The sequence below is a fragment of the Lonchura striata genome, chromosome 5, assembly GCF_046129695.1.
Source record: "Lonchura striata isolate bLonStr1 chromosome 5, bLonStr1.mat, whole genome shotgun sequence".
Classification (NCBI taxonomy): domain Eukaryota; kingdom Metazoa; phylum Chordata; class Aves; order Passeriformes; family Estrildidae; genus Lonchura; species Lonchura striata.
In genome coordinates this window covers 42,860,189-42,883,189 of record NC_134607.1, presented here as the reverse complement: position 1 = coordinate 42,883,189, position 23,001 = coordinate 42,860,189, and the positions used below count along the sequence as shown (strand labels likewise).

At 42.4% G+C, this 23,001-nt stretch overlaps 1 protein-coding gene across 2 annotated transcripts in view; it reads right to left on the bottom strand.

Annotated features, from left to right (window-relative positions):
- Nucleotides 1–23,001, bottom strand: part of RASSF3 (Ras association domain family member 3) — a 92,052-nt gene that overhangs the window by 42,181 nt on the left and 26,870 nt on the right. Inside the window, exon 1 of one of the 2 annotated variants that reach the window (XM_021547442.2) lies at nucleotides 10,790–11,043. The exons of the other annotated variant lie outside the window; for it this stretch is intronic. Coding sequence (XP_021403117.1) covers nucleotides 10,790–10,918 — 129 coding nt within the window. The 5' untranslated portion in view covers nucleotides 10,919–11,043. Of the gene's footprint in view, nucleotides 1–10,789; nucleotides 11,044–23,001 lie in introns of those variants that run through there. 2 annotated transcript variants of the gene reach the window in all.

The window sequence follows — 23,001 nt, the reverse complement described above, 5'->3', positions numbered from 1 at the left end:
CCATGAAGTCCAAATCAGACCCCAAAGCAATACTGTGCAGTTGATTTTACAGAATCTGTAGAGAAAGTATTTAGATTTATCAGCAATTCTTGTTACAATTGTTATAAGCAACAGCAGCACGAGTCAGTCTCAGACTTAAAGAAGAAGGGAAAGTAATTAGCACCCAAATAATAAAACAAGCTTTTTCTTGGCTAGGACCTTGAAGAAAAAATAAGGGGGAACGGGGGGGAGTATAGGAAATTGTTCAGGAATGATTTTTGACATAGTCATAGAGCTCAAAGAAAAAACTTAAGAAAGGCAACTAATCACATAAATTAATTCAACTTTATATGAGAATAGAAAAATGAAATTTACAATAATGTGATTATCTGATTCAGAGGTTTAGCTGACTGACATCCAGAAGCTTATGATATTCATATGCATATGCAGTAGTCTGTTACCACTACAGTCACTAAAAGGTAACTAAAAGGTAACTGAAAGTAATTCAGTATTTTAAGAGTCACTTCTCCAGGGAAATAACTAAATTATATTACCAAATATAACAAAAGATATTTTAGTCTTTGAACTCTATAATAGCCCCACTCCAGAAGACTATCTTAACTAGCTACTGTGAAACCATTTACTTAGATCCTGAGATCCCCTTACTGGGCCTTCTAAGGCAGCTAAATTATTTTCATTACAGAAAGAATTGATTAAGGCTCCTGATATCAGTTATCACCCTGTATTCCATATTCTTGGAAGGAGAAAAAGGCATTCCATTAATTCAAGAAAAAAAGTGCTCCTGAATATCAAGTTAAATATCCACAGTTCATCTTAAACTGACCTGCTAACTCATGCAAAAACTGCAAACTCTCCCTAATATTAGATTTTATATCAAAATTTACCCAAAGATCTAGATGAATTTCTAAATACAGAAAATCAGACTTTAGAGTTACAAATTTATGTAGACAGTGCTGTACAAAAGTAACACTGTGCTAAGTTAGGCTCCATGAAAGCTGTGACTATCATGACCAGTATATTTCTCTAATGAAAGATCAAGTTCCCCTTAATAAAGCAGATTTCTCTTGCACAGATTACATGGGAGTCTGGTTACTGCTTGCATCAGGTTGCTTGCACAACTAATGCTCCGCTGACTGCTATTCTTACACTGCTAACACTTGTATGTGGGTACCTAATGGAGCAACTGCCTCAAGCATGAATTTTTGATTAAGCTGTGTATTTTTCCACAGGACATAAGACCTTGATCCTATGTGCAGAAATATGAACAGGCAGTTCTTCAGCTTGCACTTACAGCAGGACAGACAGAATACTTTCTCTTCCTTCTTTCCAACAGAACTCCTAAAAGACAACCCACAAATCAACTCCCCATCTCAAATGACTTTTACTATGCCTCACATGTGCGTAGGATGATTTACTCCAGTTTGCTCTCAGCAGTGGATAAGTGCTCATATTATCCTTCAAGAGATGGAGCAAGTCTTGTACACAAAGATTCCTTCCTTCTCCTCCTCCTTCACTATCAGATATAAAAGTTACACCTATTTCTAGCTTTCAGCTGCCAAGTCCATGCCACATGGAGAGTTAGGGATTTATTTTAGCAGTTTTCAGGAGCATCCCCTTATAGCAGCATTTACTCCTGGCTATATCACAGCCATCACATGGGTCTAATTTTTGTATCAAAGTGCTCCTGACAATGGAAATGGGGAGCCTGTATGTTATGACAGGATCAAAACAAACTTTCCTCCTGCTCATATTTCTGTTCCTTGATCTTCAACACTTAGGTTCAACAGCCTAGCCTGACAGATCCAGAAATGCTTCTGCAGAAACCCTTGCTCTCCACTGCTTTTCAAAGTTAAACACACATGCATGGTAACAAAAAAGGGGCTGACCATTCTTTAAGTCATCAGTCTGGAAAGCTGGGGGATCAGTTCCTGCAGCTGGCTACAGCATGTACCTGCTGTGCATTTTAGGCACAGCCTAGGTCACTTGCAAAACATTAATTTTTTTGCTACTTGCAAGCTAATCAAAGACACAAAAAAACAGTGTTGGGGTTTTTTTTACATATTTTAATCATAAATGGTAACATAAGATACCTGTCTATGCCTATATTACATAACCTTTTCACACATCAATAATATAATAAAAAATTGTAATACAGTAGTTCAGACTGCATCTGTTTTGAAAATTTGCACTGACTCCTATGCTAATCTCAATAATACTGATTCTTGAACTTACTTATTTAAAACATGAGGATAAACAATGCAGACCAATTCTCCCATTACACAATACACAACCACCACATTCTTAATCTTTCAGGCAGTGCCAAAGAATATGCCAGTTTCTGTACACACAATCACAATTGGTCATGCTGAAATCCCTAGTGCTGTTGGTGGAGTTTATATGGCTTTACCAGATGCTTCTCATATGAACTATGAGAATATTTTATAATTAGATGAGCAGCTCTGAACAAAAAGACTTCCACAATCTCAATTTATGTATTTAAGTGAACACACTAAATCAAGTTGCTGGTGGGCTGAAAGCAAGACGAGCAGGCTTTGATCTTGAGGAGCCAAATTCTTCAGAGGAGATGAACTCTCTAAGAGAAAAATAACTCTCTACTCTAAATGAATCACCTGAACTAAACTCTTTCCAGTTTACAGGCTAGTGTGACCTAGGCACAACTGCACATAAGAAGTCACTAAGAGGAAGTCCTCTACAACAGAGATTATTAACCATCAATCAAGGTGTTAAACTACTTGTGAAGTATTAACAAATTTGTTCTATTACAAACTTTACTTCAAGGAGGACAAGTCAAATCATGGGATTCCTGCTTCAGCAGAAATAAAATTAAGCACTTAAATATTTGGCAAACTATCATGTTCAGTCAGAGAAGAACTTGATACTCAGTTTTTATTATTACCAATCAGGCTTTAGAGAGACTGTATTGACTCTGCATTACAAACACAAGACAGAAGAACTGTGCACTACGAGGAAGATTTTAGCATGGTTAGACTGTGCATCCATGCACTTGTCCACACCTTGGACCAGTGAGGAGACAGATCACAATACAAGCAGTCCTAATTATGGACAACAGGCATATCTATAAATGATTAGAGACAGCTGCCTTTGTAATTTTCCCCTAGTATATTATTTTGCGTAATTTATAAAAGAAACACACTTGCAAACAGCATTTTCCACAATTACTTAGTGGGTAAAGAGTGAGGCAGAGAAGCTGACAACAGGCACACCAAGTACTTCTACATACTCAACATCAACATTTGTTGCATCCTCAGAGGCAGATGAACCACTGCTGCCTTTACTATTATATTCGGCACAGCGTAGATTCCTCCGCATACAGGAACACAAATTCCTCTCCAGCATACACACAGATGAGTAACTAGAAAGCATTCTTAATTGCTGCAGAAATCACATGTGGCTACTTAGCATAGCCAAATACATGTCTGCATAGGAAGCACTCTCCTCAAAACTGTCTGCAGTATTTCATCAACCTCAGAGAACAGCAAGCATGCCAAAAGAAAAACAGCAATTACTCACTCCAAGTCAATTCATACCTTTCTATAGAAATGTGCAGGCTTTGATACAAAACCCATACAAAAGCCTGACAATGCAGTAGTCAGGTAAGGGCTGCACTGAAACCAGGGGCATGACAGCATGCTGGGGAAACTTCAGTTCCATTAGGGCACACCTCTACCATCTGTGGGACTGCTGGTTTTAAGACCTTTCCTGAATGTTGGTCTCAAAAGGCACAAATCCGTATCTGTGTGTGTCAGATTTACATACATAAATCTAAACTTTTTGTGTATATATATATATATATATATAGCTAACATATAGCTAACATCTAACTATTTTTTTAAAATGTGAGTATGCATCTCTAACAGCCCTACTACGTCTACCTAAGAATGAAGTACAGGATACACTGAATAGCCTGGCCCAATGGCCTGCACATTGGCCTTATCCTCCTATTCATGAGGAGAACTGACAAGAGACCTGTCACTCTCATCTCTCTTCACAAAGCTTACATTGCTTGTCTTGACTCACTAGCATAGTGTCACAGGCAAAATGCTGCATTACATCCCAAGCACTTAATCCAAAATTCTCTGTTCATCAGTTTACTTAGAATCACAGAATATCCTGAGTTGAAAGGGACCCACAAGGATCACCAAAGTCAAACTCTTCACCCTACATAGGACACCCCAAGAATCACACTATGTGCCTGAGAGCATTGTTCAAACGTTTCTTGAACAGGCTGGTGCTGTGACCACTTCCCTGGGGAGCCTGTTCCTGGGCCTGACCACCCTCTGAGTGAAGAACATTTTACTGATACGTAGCCTGAGCCTCCCCTAGACACATTTTCAGGCCATACCCTTGAGTTCTGTCACTGGTTACAAGAGTGGAGAGATCAGTACCTGTCCCTCTATTTCCTTTCATGAGGAAGTTGCAGATGGCAATGAGCTTTCCCCTCAGTCTCTTGTTCTCCAGGCTGAACAAACCAAGTGACCTCAGGCACTCTTCATACAGTTTCCCCTTAATACCCTTCAATACTTTAATTGCCCCCTTTGGATACTCTCCAATAGCTTAATATCTTCCTTACACTGTAACCATTCCCTACAGTTTTGGGCAATATGTTCCTTACGTTGCCCAAGACTGCACACAGCATGCAAGGTGAGGCTGCCCCAGTGTAGAACACAGCGTGACAACACCCCGCCTCACCGCAGCTGGCGATGCCGTGCCTGACTCATGTTCAATTTTCCCTTGACCAGGACCTCCAGGTTCTTTTCCACAGTGCTGCTCTCCAGCCTCTAATTCCCCAGTCTGTCCATACATCCAGGGTTGCCCCACCTCAGGGGCAGAATATGTCACTTGCCCTTGTTAAACTTAATACAGTTGGTGATTGCTCATCTCTCTAATTTATCACTGTCTCTCTGCCTTTAAGGGACTCAACAGCTCCTCTCAATTTAGTGTTATCAGCAAATTTAGTTCATATTCCTTCCAGTCCTGCATCCAAGTCATTAATGAAGATGTGGACAAGCTCTGGGCTGAGGATGGAGCCCTGCAGAGCTCCATGAGAGGCCAGCTGATAGTCCATGATCATTCACTTTGACCCTCTGTGCCCAACCCATAAGCCAGTAGTGTTTGCAACTGTTAATTCAGCACTGCTGCCACTGACTTTTTACAGAAGAGGCAAACTGTATCATCAGTTTCTACTTTAGTTTTTCTTCATAATTTTGATCTTGCAATAGCTGAATGTTAATCAGCAGGATCCTCTTCCAAAATGGTTATTCTGCTATTATTCTTACACACTAATCTGCAGCTGAAATAACAGATAATGAAAAGGAGGTATCAAATTATCTCATTAAGTAACTTTTTACTGTTTTTTTTAATCTCTTCAGTGTATTCAGACGACCTTGAGCTCTGTTGCTCTGCAGAGCACTTTCCTGGATTCACCACTCTTCAGTTAAAAGAAAATACCCACACTTACTAAGTGCTCCTGATCTAACTAATGTGAAGCCTAGCTACTGCACCTCCAGACTCTGATAAGTGAATCAAAGCCATTTTTTCCCCCCCAAGAAAAGGAATAATAAATACTCTAAAGAGTTTTTCTGATGGTACTTAAATAATGTCAATAACAACACATTGTGCTCCCAAAGTTTATAGAGAAGTAACTGCCTGAGATGCACTTAATATAGTATTAATACAATAGACTAAAGAAAACTGTGGAAAGGTTAAGAGTTACTCATCTAGTCTGAATACTACCTGCATATAGTTAAGTCCTCAAAATTTAAACCAATGATTCCAAGAACCAACTGTGATGATAAACCAGCATACGGCAATCAAGATCCTCCGCACAAAGCATAAATCTCATCTCACCTCCAGAGGCTGTCAGACACCAGTAAGGAACTTTAGAGTTCACCACAAAATGGCCATCAAGCCCCTCCAAGTTACTGACGCACACATGCCACATCAAGTCCTCCAAGAGAGAAGAGTGAGGCAAAAACACAAAATAAGGACCACTAGTTTACCATGACAGTGATATGGGCTTAAAATAGAGACAATCTCTACCCTACTCATTCCTTCAGCCCTTAACTTTCAAGTATTTCAGTTGTGACAATGTTTATCCGATAATATTCACTGACTGCCAAATGGATTAAAAAAAAAAGAACAAAACATTACTGGATATTTTTAGTTGCCTTTTTTAAAATATGTTTCATGACTACATGTCAAACACAAACCTAAACTTTTTGGCTCCAAAGCAATACTAAAATTAGAAGCCTTATTTTTTCTGACAGTCAGGAGAGCCGTTTCCCTAGGGAATGTTACTAAAAGGAAACCCAGGAAGAGTCGTAATGGCCAAACAACGTGAAACATTAATAACGGACATTGGTAATACAAAGACATCCTAACTAGGCTTGAGCAACTACATATCACATTTTACTACTAGAAACTGTTTTCTTCCAAAATCAATTTTTTTTTAAAATTATCTCTCTTCCTCTCAATTACATGCCTTGACCTACTGTGCAAATTCATGTCGAAGAACCCTAAAAAGCCCAAAAGCTTGTCCTACTTATTCCCATTTTCACCAGCTCAGTCATTAAAAAAAAACCTGCTACACCTTTCTTTTCAAACCTTCTTCTCCAGCAGTGAAATGAGAGATTACTGATCACCTTGTCAGGACTAGGTAGGGATGAGACTGTCACCCTCTGCCTTTTGCCTTCCCCTTTACACCTCCTCTGCTTTTATCTATCAGCTTTCCATTTCCAGCTTTTCTATGAATTTCCTTTCCCACCACTATTACCACAGTTGCAAATCCCACTGACATGCAGAAAAGTGAGTCACAAAGCCTATGTCATGGCAGAGTGCACTGGGTGAGGGTGCAGGGTAAAGAACTTAGTGGGTCTGGAAGCCATGAAGACCAAGACCAGTAAGGGGAAGAGAGAGGGAGAAATGAGACCTCAGACAGGGAAGGACCAGTGTTGACAGTGAGGCAATGAATTCTTGGGTGCAGAAGGAACATGTGCATTTTTTGCAGACTGCCAACAGAAGAGACTGCATTTTTCTTGCAAACTTTTATAGAGCCCTGTATGAAATAGTAAAAAAACAGCACACACCAATATTTTGGGGTTTTTTTCCAAAGAACAAAGCAGCATCCCAAGTGTCAAACTTCCTATATCCAAGCCATTCTGCATGAGACATCAACCAGAACTCTCTCACATTTTGTTTGCAAACTACTCACAATTCAGATGCTGAACAGAACCTGCAGAACTGGCCCTCTTCTGGCTGAGATCCATGACCTTCACAGCACTGCCAGCTTCCAAAGCAAGGTTTCCCAAAGCATAAGTGATGTCCTGTCTCACAGATTGCTCACACATAAGGGCAGAGAGAGAGCTTGACTACAGCCTCTTCTCATGTTCCAAACTTTAACAGTTACAGTGGAAGGGGCCCTCAAACATAGAGCAGGCAGAACCAAGTACAGGGATGTCCTCAGGTTTTTGCAGTCATCCTGATAGAAGACATGAGCTCCGCGTGGCTTGGAACTAACCACCTACAATGCTTGAAAGGCCACTGTCCATTGAGACCCCTGGGAAAGGAAAGTACTGCAAGGATTCACATCCATCCTGCTCAAAGTGGATAATTCAGGGAACTGGCATGTGGAAGGAAAGCGCAGAAAACATACACAGGAAGATGCACATCCCTCCAGCATATGGTGGGGCTTGCAGCAGCAAGGCATGACTGTTTTCAATTTTCCTGAAGGATGGGGGTGGGTTGGAGGAAACAGGGAGAGAAAGGGGTCAGTTTTCAGAAGTTTGCCAAACATCTTATTTTGGTATTTTCTCTACAGGGAATGGACAATTTCCAAAGGCATGATCATACAGAAGCACCAATGTGATCTTGCAAAAGCCTATGTACATGGATAACTTAGCCTCACATGAGTAGTCAGACTGGCAGGACAAAAATATTTACAGTTCTGCCTTTTTAATTTATTAAATTAAATCAAACATTGCAAACATGAAACAGGGTCACACTATGCTCCATCTAGTACCTGACACTCAAATTTTACGCAAGACACGGCTAATAAGAAACCTTAAATAAAGCTAAACTTTCAGGAGCAATAAGACAGCAAAAGGCAACATGCATTTTTATTCACACCGTCCTCAGACTGAAGTATTTCTTGCTTAAGAAATAACTTTGGGACTACTGCTAAACCCTAAGACATCATACCGCCTACTATATGCTGCAATTTTCTTTTAGAAGTGGTATAGAAAGGGGAAGAGTTGTCTAAATCTTTAGTCACTCTAGAGATTAGGCATCCTAAGCAAACACCAAAGGTACTATCACAAAATTTTTGCACAACAGCAGTCACTTCATTAATCCTGGCTCATTTGCAGAATTTGTTATATTTAAGCCCATCCTTAACCAACTAAATTAAGGCAAAGATTCACTACTTAAGCTAGTAAATTTCGTTTTCTCTTTCTTTGGAAATCCATACAAAACAAGGCTAAACACTAGTACTGAGTTTTTCTGCAGTCACAGCTGCAAACCAAATGCTCTAAACCATTTCTTCCCTGTAAGAAAAGGGGCAGAGGGAGCTAAGGCAGAAGGATAAACATAACTGCCAGCACTTAAAAGTCTTCTGCAAGAAGAGAAACCCACACTGGAGAACTTAATATTTGTGTAGTTGAGAAAGACACAGAAACAATAACTATCAGCTCCCCTCTTTTCTCTTTGCTCAAGGGGACATAGTATGCATTTTTTAACGAAACCTCAAATACAAACCAAAAGAACCATCCTCATCCCTACAAAGAGGCTTATTATGACTGTTATTGCTGGAAGGGGAAACTCAGTCTTACTGGCCACATGACTGTTGAAATCTACATTCAGCATTGTTTGGAGGTTTGTTTTTTTTTTTCTCTATAAATCATCAGTTGAGAGCAACTGGTAGTAACTTTATGACTAGAAATACGAGCTGAGTATTTCTGATGCTGCAGAGACAGCAATACAGATGAATTTGTTCCAGCCTAGTAAATTTATACTTAAATATGTACCCTGCAACACCTCACTGCAGTATTATTTTAGGAAGCATTACTAGAGCAGAATATGAAATTTCAGTTATGGGATTTTTTTTTTGTTTTTTTTTTTCCAGTCCCTCTTGCTTGGAGATGTTAACACCATATGCAACAATTTACGCATTTGCACAACCTACTACTCATACAGCTAACATTTAGCAACACAACTCATACTTTTTTTTTAATAGCATTAAAGAGATGTGTATGTTTTTAGGATCTGAATTAAGACATGGACCCTCTCACATGTCACGATACAGTAGCTACACCAAGGCAGACAGCAGTTAGGTATCTATTCCCACCGTACTGTCACACCGGGATCCTCCTCTCTAAGGGCCAGGTGGCAGCCAGCGCTGGCCAAATAGGTTACCAGATGAAGTTCAAGGACACTCCACAGCACTCAGCAGCTTCCAGAGAACACCTGAGGTTAAGTGGGAGGCTGAAACTCAAAACGGATGAGACAAAAACGCTGAGGCGAGGTGTCAAGAGAAGTACCCTGCAGAAGCAGCAATGACCTGATTCACAGCTGGTCCCAACCTATTTGCTCCAAGTGCCCAAGCTCAGGTGTAGGAAGAGGGTGTGCCCAGGCTCCCTGCCAGACTTTGCAAAGGAAATTAAAGTTCAAGAGAGCTCTTGTACTTCCTCAAACAGGAGCAGGAGTTTCCTGAGGGACAGCTAGAGGGTTTCAGTTTTAAGCAAATCACAAATAACCTCAGAGAAACAGAAACCAAGACTGGCTTTCTGCAGCAGAACACAGCCTACAGGAATGGCTGTAGGCAACAAATGATGTTTTTAGACAAGCGCCACAGGTGGACCAGAGGGCAGCTAACATATCCAGGCTTTCAAATTCAGGTTTATAACCAGGTCCCCACAGCAGTAGTAATACTAACACTGAAATGCATGGCGAAGACTACTAAGAGTTTGCAGAAACAGACAACTGAACAGAAAAAAGGCACTGATGCTGGTGGGAGCAGATGAAGCAGAAATAGCATAAACAGAACAGGCTCGCTAGCCTGTCGTTTCCAAAGACACCATCCATCTCTACAATGAGGTCCTGTGCTTTGGAAGGAGAGAAATGAGAGCGGATAGACTGCTTAGCTAAAAAAGTGTGACGTTTACCCTATATGGTTTAATGACTGCTCTGGGTCGGACAGATCCGCCACTGAATTTCAACGCTGCCCACACAAGGGGTTGGTTCAGAGTTTTTGCTTTGTATTTAATTAGTTGTTCACCTCAAAGCCCCACTTGCCTGAGCCTGAATGCTTAAACCAAGCCACTTAAACACTTCAGACGGCCTTTCGCTGCCAACAAACCAGCTGAAGAGGCTGTCATTCACTCGGAACGAGCTCCGAGAGCGAGGAGGCAGAGGCGGCAGCGGGGCGGCAGCGCGGTCACTCACCGCACAAACAGGGATTTCTGGTCACATCCCTGCCCGCCGGGCAGTGCGGGTCCCTCGGAGAGAGGGGCAGGCCGGCAGGGGCCCCTCCGGTGACCCCGGGTCGCACGGGAGCCGCGCTGGAAGCCTGCCGAGGGAAGCCCTTCCCGGACGCCTCCTCCCCGCTCCATCCCGCCGCCCGGGCGGCTCCGCGGTCCGTCCCCGTGGGGGAGGGGGCGGCGGACACGTGGAGGCCGAGCCGGAGGGAGCCGAGCCGGAGGGAGCCGGCCCGGCCCGGCGCAGCCGCCCCTCCTGCCCGGCGCACGGCACTCACTTGTGGGGCGGCGCGGCTCTTGCCCGCCGGCCTCCTGAAGAAGGAGGTGCGCGCGGTGAAGAAGAACTCCTCGGACTCTTCCTCCTCCAGGCTGCTGTACCCGCTGCTCATGCTGCTGGTCCAGGTCATCGGCGGCGGCGGGGGCTGCTGGTGGTGCTGGGGCCGGGCGGCGGAGAGCGCCGTCCCGGCCGCCGCATGGGGCCCCGCCGCTGCCGCTCCTCGCCCAGCCCGCGGGGTCCGGGGAGGAGGAGGAGGAGCCGCAGCTCCGGCGGCCCCGCTCCCGCCCTCGCTCCGCTCCCTTCCTGCCGCGCGAGTTCCCGGGCAGCGCCGCCCCGCTCGCCCGGCAGCAGGTGAGGGGAGCGGGGGCTCCGGCCGGGTCCTGACCCCTCCCGGGCTCGTTACCAGCAACGAGGCAGCTGAGGGGGGCCTTGCTGAACTAAGAAGTTCCCAAACCTTTCCCTAATAATTACTCAATTTCACTCTTCAATGTATTGTAAGAATAGTCATTTCAAAAATGACCGACGGCAAAGTAATGGGAAGAGCTTTTCCCTTTCAGATCTTCCAGCAATCCGTGAATTCCGGCTGAGCAGTCACAGCCTCCGGTTCCGCAGCCGCCGCGGTGCCCGGCCGGGGCCGCCCCGCGCACCATCATCAGCACATGGACTATTAAATCAATGGAATTCATTGCCCCAGGATGTAGCGAGGAGGGAGGCTTGTGAAGACTCACCAGGGATTAGATATGTGTGTAGATAGCAAGAATATCCAGACCTGCAACTGGAAAACATATTTAAATCACAAAAGTCCTGATAAGACACAGGGGAAACAACAGACTATCACTACTGGGGGAAATGACAGACAATGCTTGAAGGCCGGATCACTCCGTAATTACCTGCCTCAGAGTCTCATGTCTTCCCTTAATTTATCTAAGGCTGGTCACTGTCACCGACAGGATACTGGGTTTAAGGTACGGCTTCCTAAAGCTGTGCAGCTGCCCGTAGAAGCAGATTCGCCTTTCCTGCACGCCCTTAGCCCGGCGTTCCTGCTGTCCCCTGTGCCACAGCGTCGTCCCATGTGGGGAAGTGAGTCACATCAGCCACTTGCTGCCGGAGCAAACCCGAGACCTTTCAGCAACAGCACAGCCTCAGATTAAACGTATTTGAAGCTGTGCGTTTATACATCAGTTCCCGTGGTCTCAGTACTCAGATACAGATGTAATCTGGGACACCATTAGCTAACATCTCCTTTCCCTCTTCCTGATCCCCATTTCGCTGGTCCCTCACACACTTCTCATCTGCTGTGCGTGGCTGTTCCTTATCCCAACTGGGGGCTGAGTCTGTTTCTGCCAGTAGGTGCTCTTCCTGGACCGAGTATGTCTTACACATTGACAAAGTCACCTCAGAACTGGCAAAACAACTCGCACTGAGAACTAAAACCGGTCAGTCAGTTTGGGAGGTGTTAAATCCTTACTTTCCCATCATCTCTGATTCTTCCGGATTTTCATATGGACTTTGGCATCTGGCAGATTAGAAGCTATCATAGCTTTTAAAAACAAATAATTGAGTTTAACAGTGTAGATGCAGATGTGTCAGCTCTTGAGCCTACTTGTTGGCACTGTAAACCCCTGTGGTATGCAAGATAGCTTTAAGTTGAATGCCAAGTTACTTCAATGTGACTAAAATGTATTAAAATGATTGCTGTAGAGAAACAAGCTTTGTGTTACCTAGCTCGCTGAGCCCAGACCCATGCCAAAAGGAAGTCACACCAGAGATCCACTGGGCATGCCTCTGAATCTGTCCAAGACCCAATAACTCCAGTTTACAAAACTTGTGGAAAAAACACCCCTGTCCATATTCACAGTTAAGGTGAAGGATTTTAAGTGGCTTAGGTGGCATTAAAAATGACATTTGTGTTTTCAAACTACAAAAGGTTTTTTATATATTATCTGCTGGCACACTTGATGGACTCCCCAGGAACAAGAGGCCCTGTGTGTATAGCTTGTTTGCTTGGCTGCAGTCTCAAACCTGATAGTGTGTGGGTGGAACTTTAAGCTGGCAAAGAGGATCATTGAGACAATAAGCTGCTGCAACAGAGCTCAAGTTTATCTGTGCAAGATCAGTTGCAAGTTCTGGGCTCGAGTTTATATATTCCCTGGCAACAAGGCATTGCATTCACCTCATCTGTAAAGCATCATTTGTATTGACAACACCAAATTCACATTATCATTTTCTCTAGCTGCAACAAAAAACAATGAAGAAAACATGTCTAAGTTTTCCAGTATGAGTTCACTCCTCCACTATAGCTCAGTTTTTAAGCTTACTAATTTTGACAACAGATTTTTCACTTTAATTTTTTTCAGAAGTGGCACTGAGCAGAACAATTCACATCAAGGTACTAACAGATGTGATGCCTTTCAGTGTTGATTTGTTTGGTGCTTGAAAGTAACATACCCAAAACCAAGTATTTTTCAAGGGTGATACTTAAAGATCAATTGGTATCCCGGTGCATTTCACTGTCCTCTGGCTACTCTCTGCCTGTATTTTTAAGGTTCCTATCCCCTGACAAGAACTCTTCCACATTCTCAAATTGACTTTTTAAGCTTACCTAGGTAAGATTCATTCAAGGCTCTTTGTTAGGTGCTGCACTGAAACCACTACAGTACAACACTTACACTACTTTTGGTTTATTCTGACAGGCCTCTTAAATAGTCAACAAAGAAAATGCAAACAGCATCTCATAATGAAAATAAAAATAGCCATGTCTCAAGATAGTAATAAGCTTTCTGAAAGCATACTTGTTCTAAAGGAGAATTATGGATGAATGATTAGGTTAAAAAAAATTAATGTAGAAGCCAAGGAATATGGAACAGGAGTGAGATCCAAAACACAGATCACAGATCAAAACACAGTTATTTCTCCTTCTGAGAAATAATTCAACCCCATGAGTAATTAAGCTGTCAATCAGTTATCATGGGATCACACAGGCAGTTAGCAAGAAAAGAAAAGGCAGATGCTTTTTTAAGATTAATCACTAAGTTCAACTAGCAAGTAATGCTACAAATGCACCCGTGAAGAAAAGGAGAATGAGCTTTTTTTTTTTTAATTACAGCTTGATGACATAGATAGAATTTCATAGTAGTTTTAAACTGTAGCCAGTTAAAAGTGGTGGCTCAAGTAACACAACATAAAATAGTAATAGACACGCTATTTCAAAGCAAGAATCTCATTAATAAAATATGAATAAAAAGCAATCACAGACAAAGATAACCGGTGTGACATACACTGATTTGTTGTGTAGGAAGAAAAAAAAATTAAATGACTATTCATTTCTAGGATAAAATTCAGTTTTAAATCACTTTGTGGTTTTGGAGACTCAGCTCAGAGAAATGAAATATCAAGCATAGCTTCCACAGAAGTGAAAGCTGACTTCCTAAATGGCAAAACAAGTGTGAATAAGGCAAGAACTAGGACTTTGAACTATCCTAACTGAAATAACCCTTAGAACCAGACATCAAATTGCATAGAGGTGGATTGCTTCACAAGGTCCTGCAGCTTCATTGCTTTATTTGTATTAAAGTAGCACTTTATTGAAGTAATCAAAATACCTCAGGAAAGTATGGTTGAAGAGGTTTACAGGTTTACATGCTCTGAAGAATAAGCAAGTACTTTGCACCATCTCTAACAGTCCTTTAGCTAAACCGTTCTTAAAATGCAATATGGTGCTGAAGCAGCTCCACTATAGGCCATCCCTTCCAGTGTTTAAGTTATTTATTGAGTTAGAAAGTTTTTATTAATATCTCATTTTGAATCCTTAACCCTGCCCATTTGTTTCTTAACAAAAGAAACAGCGGTAGAACAGTTCATTGCTGGTTTTTTAGAGAAAACTTTTGGGTATTTGAGGACTCTTTTTGTTCCTCCCCATTCTTCTGCTTCCCAGACTAAACAAAGGGACAACTGATAAAATATCCTATAGAGTTTACATTAACTCCATTACCAACTGCATGATGTTTACATGTTTCTAAACCATCTCCTCAGCCCTCTGACAGAGAAACTGGGAGGACTCATTGAAAAAGGAAAGCTGGAAACATTCATTTGGCCAGTAATTCTACTTTGAGGCTTGGGACCAAAATCCTCACTTCTGTACACAAGCCTTGGTCTTCTCTCCAGGCTTTGCCAGACTACATCAAAAGCCATTGGGTCAAAGAAGCAGGAAAGGAAAAAACAAGGTACAGCATGGGTCAGAGGGTCCTGTGGCATTTAAGACTACATTTCTATTATCATTTAAAAAGTAATGTGGAGATCTCAAGAGAATAATTCCTCCTTTTCTCTCTCCCCTTTTCAGTCTCCCCTGGCTGAAATCCTGTGAGGGTGCTTGCATGCTCTGGCAAGCAGGATCTGTGGTGGCCCCACAGCTGTGGGCAGCAGCCTCCCATGGTGTGGGAGCAGTGAAGGCAAGCAGGACATGGGCTGTGGGAAGGAAAGCTCATCACAGGGACTAAACTTCCTTGCACCCTCTAAGTCTGCTTTAGTATCCCTTCAGTTTCACCAGTGCTTTTCAGGAAGAGTCTCATTAACAGCTCTAGCAGTATTTCATTCTAGCTGCTATGAATTTGCCAGATGCCCCTAGCCCCTGGCTGTTTCAGGAACCCTTTTGGTCATTTCTGGGGTGCTGTGAGTCTCTCTCCCTCTCTCATTTTCTGCCTTCATATATCTTTGCAAACCCTATCCCTGACCCCAGTAGTCTTATTGACGATTAGTCCCTATGGGACATACTAAATCTTAAGATATGCTTAGGAGTGAAATCCAAAGGGGTTCCTACCAAATAGCACATTGGATTTGGCTTCTGTGTAACATGTTTAACTGGGACATATAATTATTCCATTATGATATTTATTTAAATTATGCCCATATAACAAAAAACATGTCCTAAAAACAAGTTGCAGAGGAAGAAAGACAGCTTGTAACAGACTGTCCCTTTACAATCTGAATAAATAATTAATCACGTGGGCTTAGTTTTTTCTACATTCCAGCTGAAAACAGTAGTAATTTCAAGTGATCAAAGGAAAGCAATAAAGTTGAAATACAACCAACACAGAACATCCACTCGGGCCTGTAGTTTCCTTACACCAGTAAACTTTCTGTTTACTCATTTCTCCCATTTGTCTTGAATTAATAGCTCAGGTCTGTTTAGTACAACTGGCAGCAGTGACAATTATCCTTTGATTCATACCCCAGCAACTTGTTAATTCAAACAAGGTCATTCCAGCCACACGGGCACATGAGTGCAGACTGAAAACAAACAGGAGCCAGGTAAACAACCTTTCCCCATTTCCTGGTGAAGAAATGCCGTGGGGACAGGTACTAGTTATGGCAGTCACAACCTTAGACAGTATTGTCAGGCATTCTTTTCTGGGTCTTCAAATTCTTGATTCTGCCCAAACCTTAAGTCCCTTTGGTGCAACTTTTCATCCAAAATACTCTAAAAGAATGGGATAGCTGGAAGTTAAAAATAACCCGTGTAATTGCTTTCTTACATGTTTGCACATTCTCACTCACCAGATCTCTGCTCTTCATCTATCATACTTGGACTGGTCAGATGATAACAGAAATCAGAGTAAGTTCACCTTTCCCATCCCAAGGGTTCTGCTCAAAGCAGTCAGACCTACATTAGTTTGAAGGGGGAGAGAAAGTAGATGGAACGAGAAGATTGTGCTTGTCTCCTTTCTTGTGATGCTACAAACATGTGACCACCTACCTAAACACACAGTTTGACTGAAATCAATACAGCTATTCATAATTTCAAACATTTCTTTATCTATTCTTTATCTTGTTGCTACCTAAAGCTATATAGATAAAATTGTACCTTTCTGACAGTTTTGGAATTACCATCATCCTTGTGTTAGAGTCTGACAGCTTTCCAGAATCTTCTATACCTTTTTATCTCAAACAGCTATGTCATCAATTCTACTTAGCAAGATGATTCAATGTTGTCCAGCATAAAACTACAAGTACAACCTTCCCCAAGGGACTATTTCTGCAGTTTGAAGACACTGACATGGAGTCTGGCCTCATCATGTGGTATCAGCACTCACATTTCCCACATCCTGCCCTGCCCCAAAACCCACTGGGACCAACTGAAAGACTCTCATTGCCTTTGAAAAGATCTTGATAAAGCAGTCCTTTGCTGTACTGGTGTGCATTTTCCTATCAGTTTTTTGCATCCTAGTTAGGCAGAAGTGCTCTCTAATACAGAGGTTTGTTAGCAATTTTGTTTTGTTCCTCTCCTGTTGATTGTAGACTGCATTATTAAACAGGTGCTTTCTTGTCAAAGATCCAAAAAGGTAGATTTTATAATACAAATTATGAAAAAAAAAATTCAGACATATGAAATATGTTTAATCAAAGGGCTTCAGAGAGCTGTGCAAATGTACTGAAGTGAGAATTGCCCTGCCTTTCACTCTCATTTCCAAGGGTGGATCAGGGATATGTCAGTACTAGTAAGAATTCAAACGTGAGAGCCATGTTCCATCTGGCAATCCATTCCCTGCAGCAATAGCCTTTTTAGCTTATGCTGTAGCCAGCCCCAACAATGTCAAATAAAGTCTATCAGGACCCAGATGTAGCCCAGAAATGCCAACTCAATAAACAGGTAAATAAACATCCCTACTCACACAGTCCCATTGATGTGAATAGTCAGACATAAGTATAAGCCAAGGTTGGCATAAGGGAAGCTCAGAGGCCTGGGAGTGCTGTCATCCAATTCTCTGCAAGCAGCCACACCCTGCCGGGGTAAGCAGTAGGACTACTACACAAGAGAATATAATCTCAAGGAAATATTCTATAACAAAGTGTACAAAAAACAGACATTCTCCTACTTTTAATTCAGTTTCTAATTGCTAACAGTGTATAAAAATACTTGGGGCTGTAAAATTAACTAGGACCTTCTGTTTTAAGTATAGAAACCACAACTGTGGAAGCTCAGCATGCTTTATGGATACCAGGAAAATATAAACCCTAATGCGCTGTAGCTGCAATCTGATTCCCAGCATCTGTCCTCAAACTGGTGAATTGGTGGGGGTAGGGGCCTTCTGGTCTGGGAATCACATCCCAATTGTCATTTCCTAGACAAAGAACTAGAAATTGTCTCGTCTTACTGTGTATGAGATGACATTTTGCTCTGTTTAATAAGTCTGACTGCAGTAGATAATAGAAATTCCCTAGAAGCTGCCCACACAAGTTCAGGACTTTCTACTAAATCATCTCAACAGCAGTCCATGAAGACAACCATCCCAGAAAGACAGTGCTGTTTGACAGGACAACAGATCTGACAACTTGTTTGCTGAAATGCCTGTCTAATCCATCCAGTCCACCCTTAGCTGGAAAAATCTGAAAACAATTGCCTTGAAGTGCAGTGCCCTGCACCTGTGGAGCCAGCCCAGCCCGCTGAAGTGCTGGGGCTGCAGCAGGGCAGCCCTGCTTGCTGCTCTGCCTCCCGCTCCCCGCACAGCTCGCGAGTCCAGCGCGCCTTGGGAGGAGCTGCCAGCTGCCAATGCAAGGAACTGGGCTTTGGCCTCTCCTTCTGCAGCGCTGCGCCAGATCAACATTTTTCACATTTTCAGCAGGATGTGACCGCCTTTGAAAATTCTGCCCTGAATCAAGCTTTCTCTTAGCTAAATCTCACTAACTTCTTTCATATTTAGTCTGTGTCTTGCTCACTGGCTCAAAAACCTTCTGATTCCCACCTTTGCTATCAAGCTCTTCCTCCCTCAACGAGACAGCACTGCTGCAGGGGGAGAAAAAAGTAAGACAGTTTGAAGAAGAGACAGGAGAGCAGCAAGTGGAAAAAGTTGGAAGTGAGAAATAGGCAAGTCAGCAAAGTAAAACCCAAATTAAAAAAGCAATATTTTAGAATAGAAGTAAGTTTTCCTCACCAGAATTCCATAAAATTCAAAAATATATGTGTATGGAGATTTCTGGGTGGAAAAAGAGCACATGTTTAGGAAAGCTGAGATGTTTCTAATTTTGAAGGAAGGTTTAGAGAAAAAAGCATACTGAAAAATTAGAAATTAAAATAATGAAAAAAGTAATATATGTAAAAGTCAGCTAAGGAAAGAATATGTATCAGGACTGAGAAGATACTGGAGAACTAGAAAAAAGAAAACAAAAGGAAAATATGGTGCTTCTATTTTTCTTTAAAAATTATGGAATGATGTTCACACAGCATCACAAATCCTCAGTTTAGGAGATTTAACATATGGAGGGAAGAGAAAGGGAGGAAGTGGATGCTTTACATCAATGAGAAGTCCAGCAAAGCTGCAGATCACATGGGGCTGTAGCCTTGCCAGAGGCATCCTAGTTCAGTACAGCTCTTGCTCTCCTTTGCCTACATTTTATCAATCAGACATCAGTCTGGGGGAAAAAAAGAGGTGACCAGAGGAAAAAAAAGCAATATATGCACTTAAATGCAGTAGGAGCACCATTCCCACCCGAGGGAAAGAAACCATTTATGCCCCCACAATCTGCCATGTGGGTGAGGAGGTCAGAGCCTGAGCCTTGGGCTGATGCAGGGAAGTTGACATTACTTATTTTTATCTGTTTTATTAACAAAACCCCATGATGTTATAAAAAATAAACACAAAGGAGATATATCTGGGTCTCAAAAGCATGTACTTGTAAGGTGGGAAATGCCTCTTTCATGACTGACTGCCTCAAGCTTAACATATTCCTGCAAAATCTTCATGCAGGGCATGACTAAGACCCTCATTACTTCTCTGGCCTGCAGCAGAGTTCAGACATGGGTCAGTACACAGGTCACAGAGGAAACTATAAATCTAGCAACTTATATACTTTTGTCTATTTGCTATAGGTAGTCTTTTATACATAACATGTACATGACCTAGAATTTAGAGGACTTGAGCTAACACTGCCAAATTATTCTATTTCCCATCTCAGCCCCAGGGTCTGGTGTTCTGAAAATCTTATTTTACATGTTAGTTCATTTGTGGGCTCTATTTTACAGCAAATCAATACATTTCCTTCAAAACGAACCAAAGGTTCTTCCAAAGGTAGTCAGCACCAGAAATCACATCACTGTGGTAGTGTGGAACTCCCCAGTCTTTTTCTGTATTTCACCATCCTCTTAAACTATCCCAGCCACTGGCACTCACTCAGTCCCACCCCCCCCCACCACTTTCCAGACACTTTGAATGGATAAAACATGCATGCCATATCCAGAGTCCACGCATACAGGCATGTAGGACACAGCCTGCTCTGAGAAATGTGGACCTGAGGTGCTTTATGGGGCCTGGCCAGATGCCAGAGGTCACTCCCTAGGATGGAAGCCTTTGCCCACAGAGACAATCATGGCTGGCTCAGAAACGGTGCTGCAGCTACTCATTACTTTTCAGACTTAACTTTAAAAGAAAAATATTTAATTATTTTAATTTTACAGTCTTATGTTTACATGAATTATGTTTACATTGTCTAGAATGTTAGGCTAAATGAATGTTTTCTAAAAATGCGTGTCTAAAACTTTTTTCCAGGAAAAACCCCCTATCCCTACAAAAAAATAGCTTTATTTAATTATTTTACTGAGCTTGCAAGGCTTGCACTCTTTCCTGTGATCTGAAAAGGAAGGATCTGAGGTTTCAGTGCTGTTGTAATCTGGATGGACATAAGTGGTGGAAGAACATGTTAAAATGAGGTTTTATAGTGTAGAGATTTGAATATGAAACTTTGCCAGTTGTGGGACACAGCAAATTGAACAGCAATCCTACAGAAGCAACATCTCTGGTATTTTCCCACCACAGCAATATCCAAACTCTAATGCCATGGCTGTAGATTGATTTTTTATGGCTTTAAAGAGTGTAAACTCTGAACTTCTGGAAACTAAAGTAGTTGTAAATGAAATACATTTTTTATAAAATCATATGTAATTGCTATCCAAAGCTTTCACTTCAGACACAGCCCAGACTGACAGCACTTAGGTACTGCTCTTACAGAAGGCAGGGGTTTCAGTTTAGCACATGCAGAGAGGCCTTACACAGGAGCAGGCTGTATTTACGTGCTGCCTCTCCAGCATGAAAACTTGGTACATCCTAAGGAGAATCTGGGGGAAGGGAAGCAGAGGAGCAAAGCAGATTTGCCTAACTCGGGCTGTCTTACAAGCTATGGCTCCAGCATTTGGTACCAAGCATATGCTATATTTTCTACTTAAAAGCTGGCTGCCACTTCAAATGAAATGGTTTTGTATGTGCTGCACCATAAAATTACACAGACACACAGACACAGAGGGCCACTCTAACTAGCTGTTTACCTCTGTGCTTCTACCACAGCACATAAGTTATAATCGGAGGAAGGAAACTCCTAGGAGATGTGAAGGCTTTAATTGTTTCAGTGTGCAGATGGTTTGCATTACAGCGAATCGACACAGCACAAGGTCAATTCATAGTTCAGTAATAGCTGTTTCGGCAAGTGAATTTAGTTTGTTTACATCTCTTCTGGGAAAGTTTTAACTGCTATGTAATTTATTTTATAGATATCTCTAGACTTAAGAAACACTGCAACAGGTGAAACTGGAAGAGTGTAGGTTGCCACAGCCATTTCCCTCATGTCTGATGCTTAGCAATTTTTAGAACAGCTAAATATAGCTTTTTTGCTACAACATTTGAACAACATGTTTCATCATGCTCTCTTTTCTGTCACTGACAGAAATGCTCTGTTACAGGCTCACAAAGATATCTTCCCACAACTCCAATTTCCTTCGCTATATTGAGATGTGCCACACAACCTGTGCAGCTAGAGACTGAAGTAGTTACTACTGCCCTTAACTGAGGGCCTCAATCTGAGCTGCCTCTCTCTGAGAAGTTTATGTTCCTTTTGCACAGGCAGCTCAGCTGTTCCTGAGGCAGCTGCTGAGCCACCTCAATTTAGGGCTTAGATGGTTAGGATAAACTGGAACCAAATTTTTTCTCTCTCTCTTTTTTTTTTTCCTTAATAGCACCAGGCTGAAATCTGCCACAGTAGAACAGCTGCCTCATCAGCTGAGCCATCCCTCCAGGCAAAATGTAGCTTTCCAAGAGGAAAACAAGCTGGGTACTGGGACAGTGGGGGACTACCATAGCAATACCCAGGTAAGCTGGGAAAGCTCCATGTAGGAGAGCCACAAGCACTTCCATTTATGCCATTTACCAGCTGGATCCCAGATCAGTCTGGGTAGCTGCCATTACAAAGGCAATGCCACCAATGCCAACTGTGAAAAATCTGCATCTGGCATGAACAGTGCACAACTTTTGTTTTAAAAAGGATGTTCTTTGTTCCTCACACCTTGTCCTTGAGTTCTGCTGGTCAGTGCTTATTCTCATCAGCCATACTCGGTCTCCATCATTCATCCCCTACCTCTTGTCCCACAGGAGCAGTGCCAGATCCCCACATAATCACGGGGCAGCACTGCATCTTCATGTCTGCACTCAGTGTCGGGAGTGCCAGACCTGGAGAGCAAACCACAGCAACATGTTGTCAAAGAGAGGTTATCTTCATATATGTACAGATGCATGTCCATATGCGCAGGTAACTTAACACTGTGGGTTCTCCTCCTGTCCTCTGACATGTGACCACATTAGCAGAGACACAGGGTAATTGAAAGATGGGTTGGACCTCAAAGACACTAAATGGTAAGTGAACTTGCAGTCCTACATGCAGACCTCAAAACATGTCAGAAACATCACTCATGATAGCAGCAGAACAATGGTAAAGATCTCATGCTCTGTGCTGTATGCATTAGGGTATCTACCTTAATTTTCTTTGGGTCTGAAAGTCTTTCTAAAAACTCTTTGTTTCAAAGACCTGTTCTTAAATTAACTTACAAAAAGTCTGCAAAACTTTGCAAAATATTTTTGCAGCAGAGGTGTGATGATTTGAAACAGAGAGGCACATCAACACTGCAAGCCATACCTAAGAATTTCACGTCTGTATCCTGGAAGCAATCTCCTCCCACAACCCTACCACCCTGCACTCAGTGGTCCTTGATGTGGCCTTAACATCTGCTTCGGCATCTGCTCTTTCAGAGGACCTGCCCCTGTGTGCTTGGCTGCTTTCAAAGACCTCCTGCGATTGCTCAGGAGGGCTGGCAGCGCTCACCACGGCTCTGTGACCGTGCAGATACCCTTACAAGGCAAGGCAGCCATCGCCCCTCTCCTCGGCGAGCCTCCAGCAGCC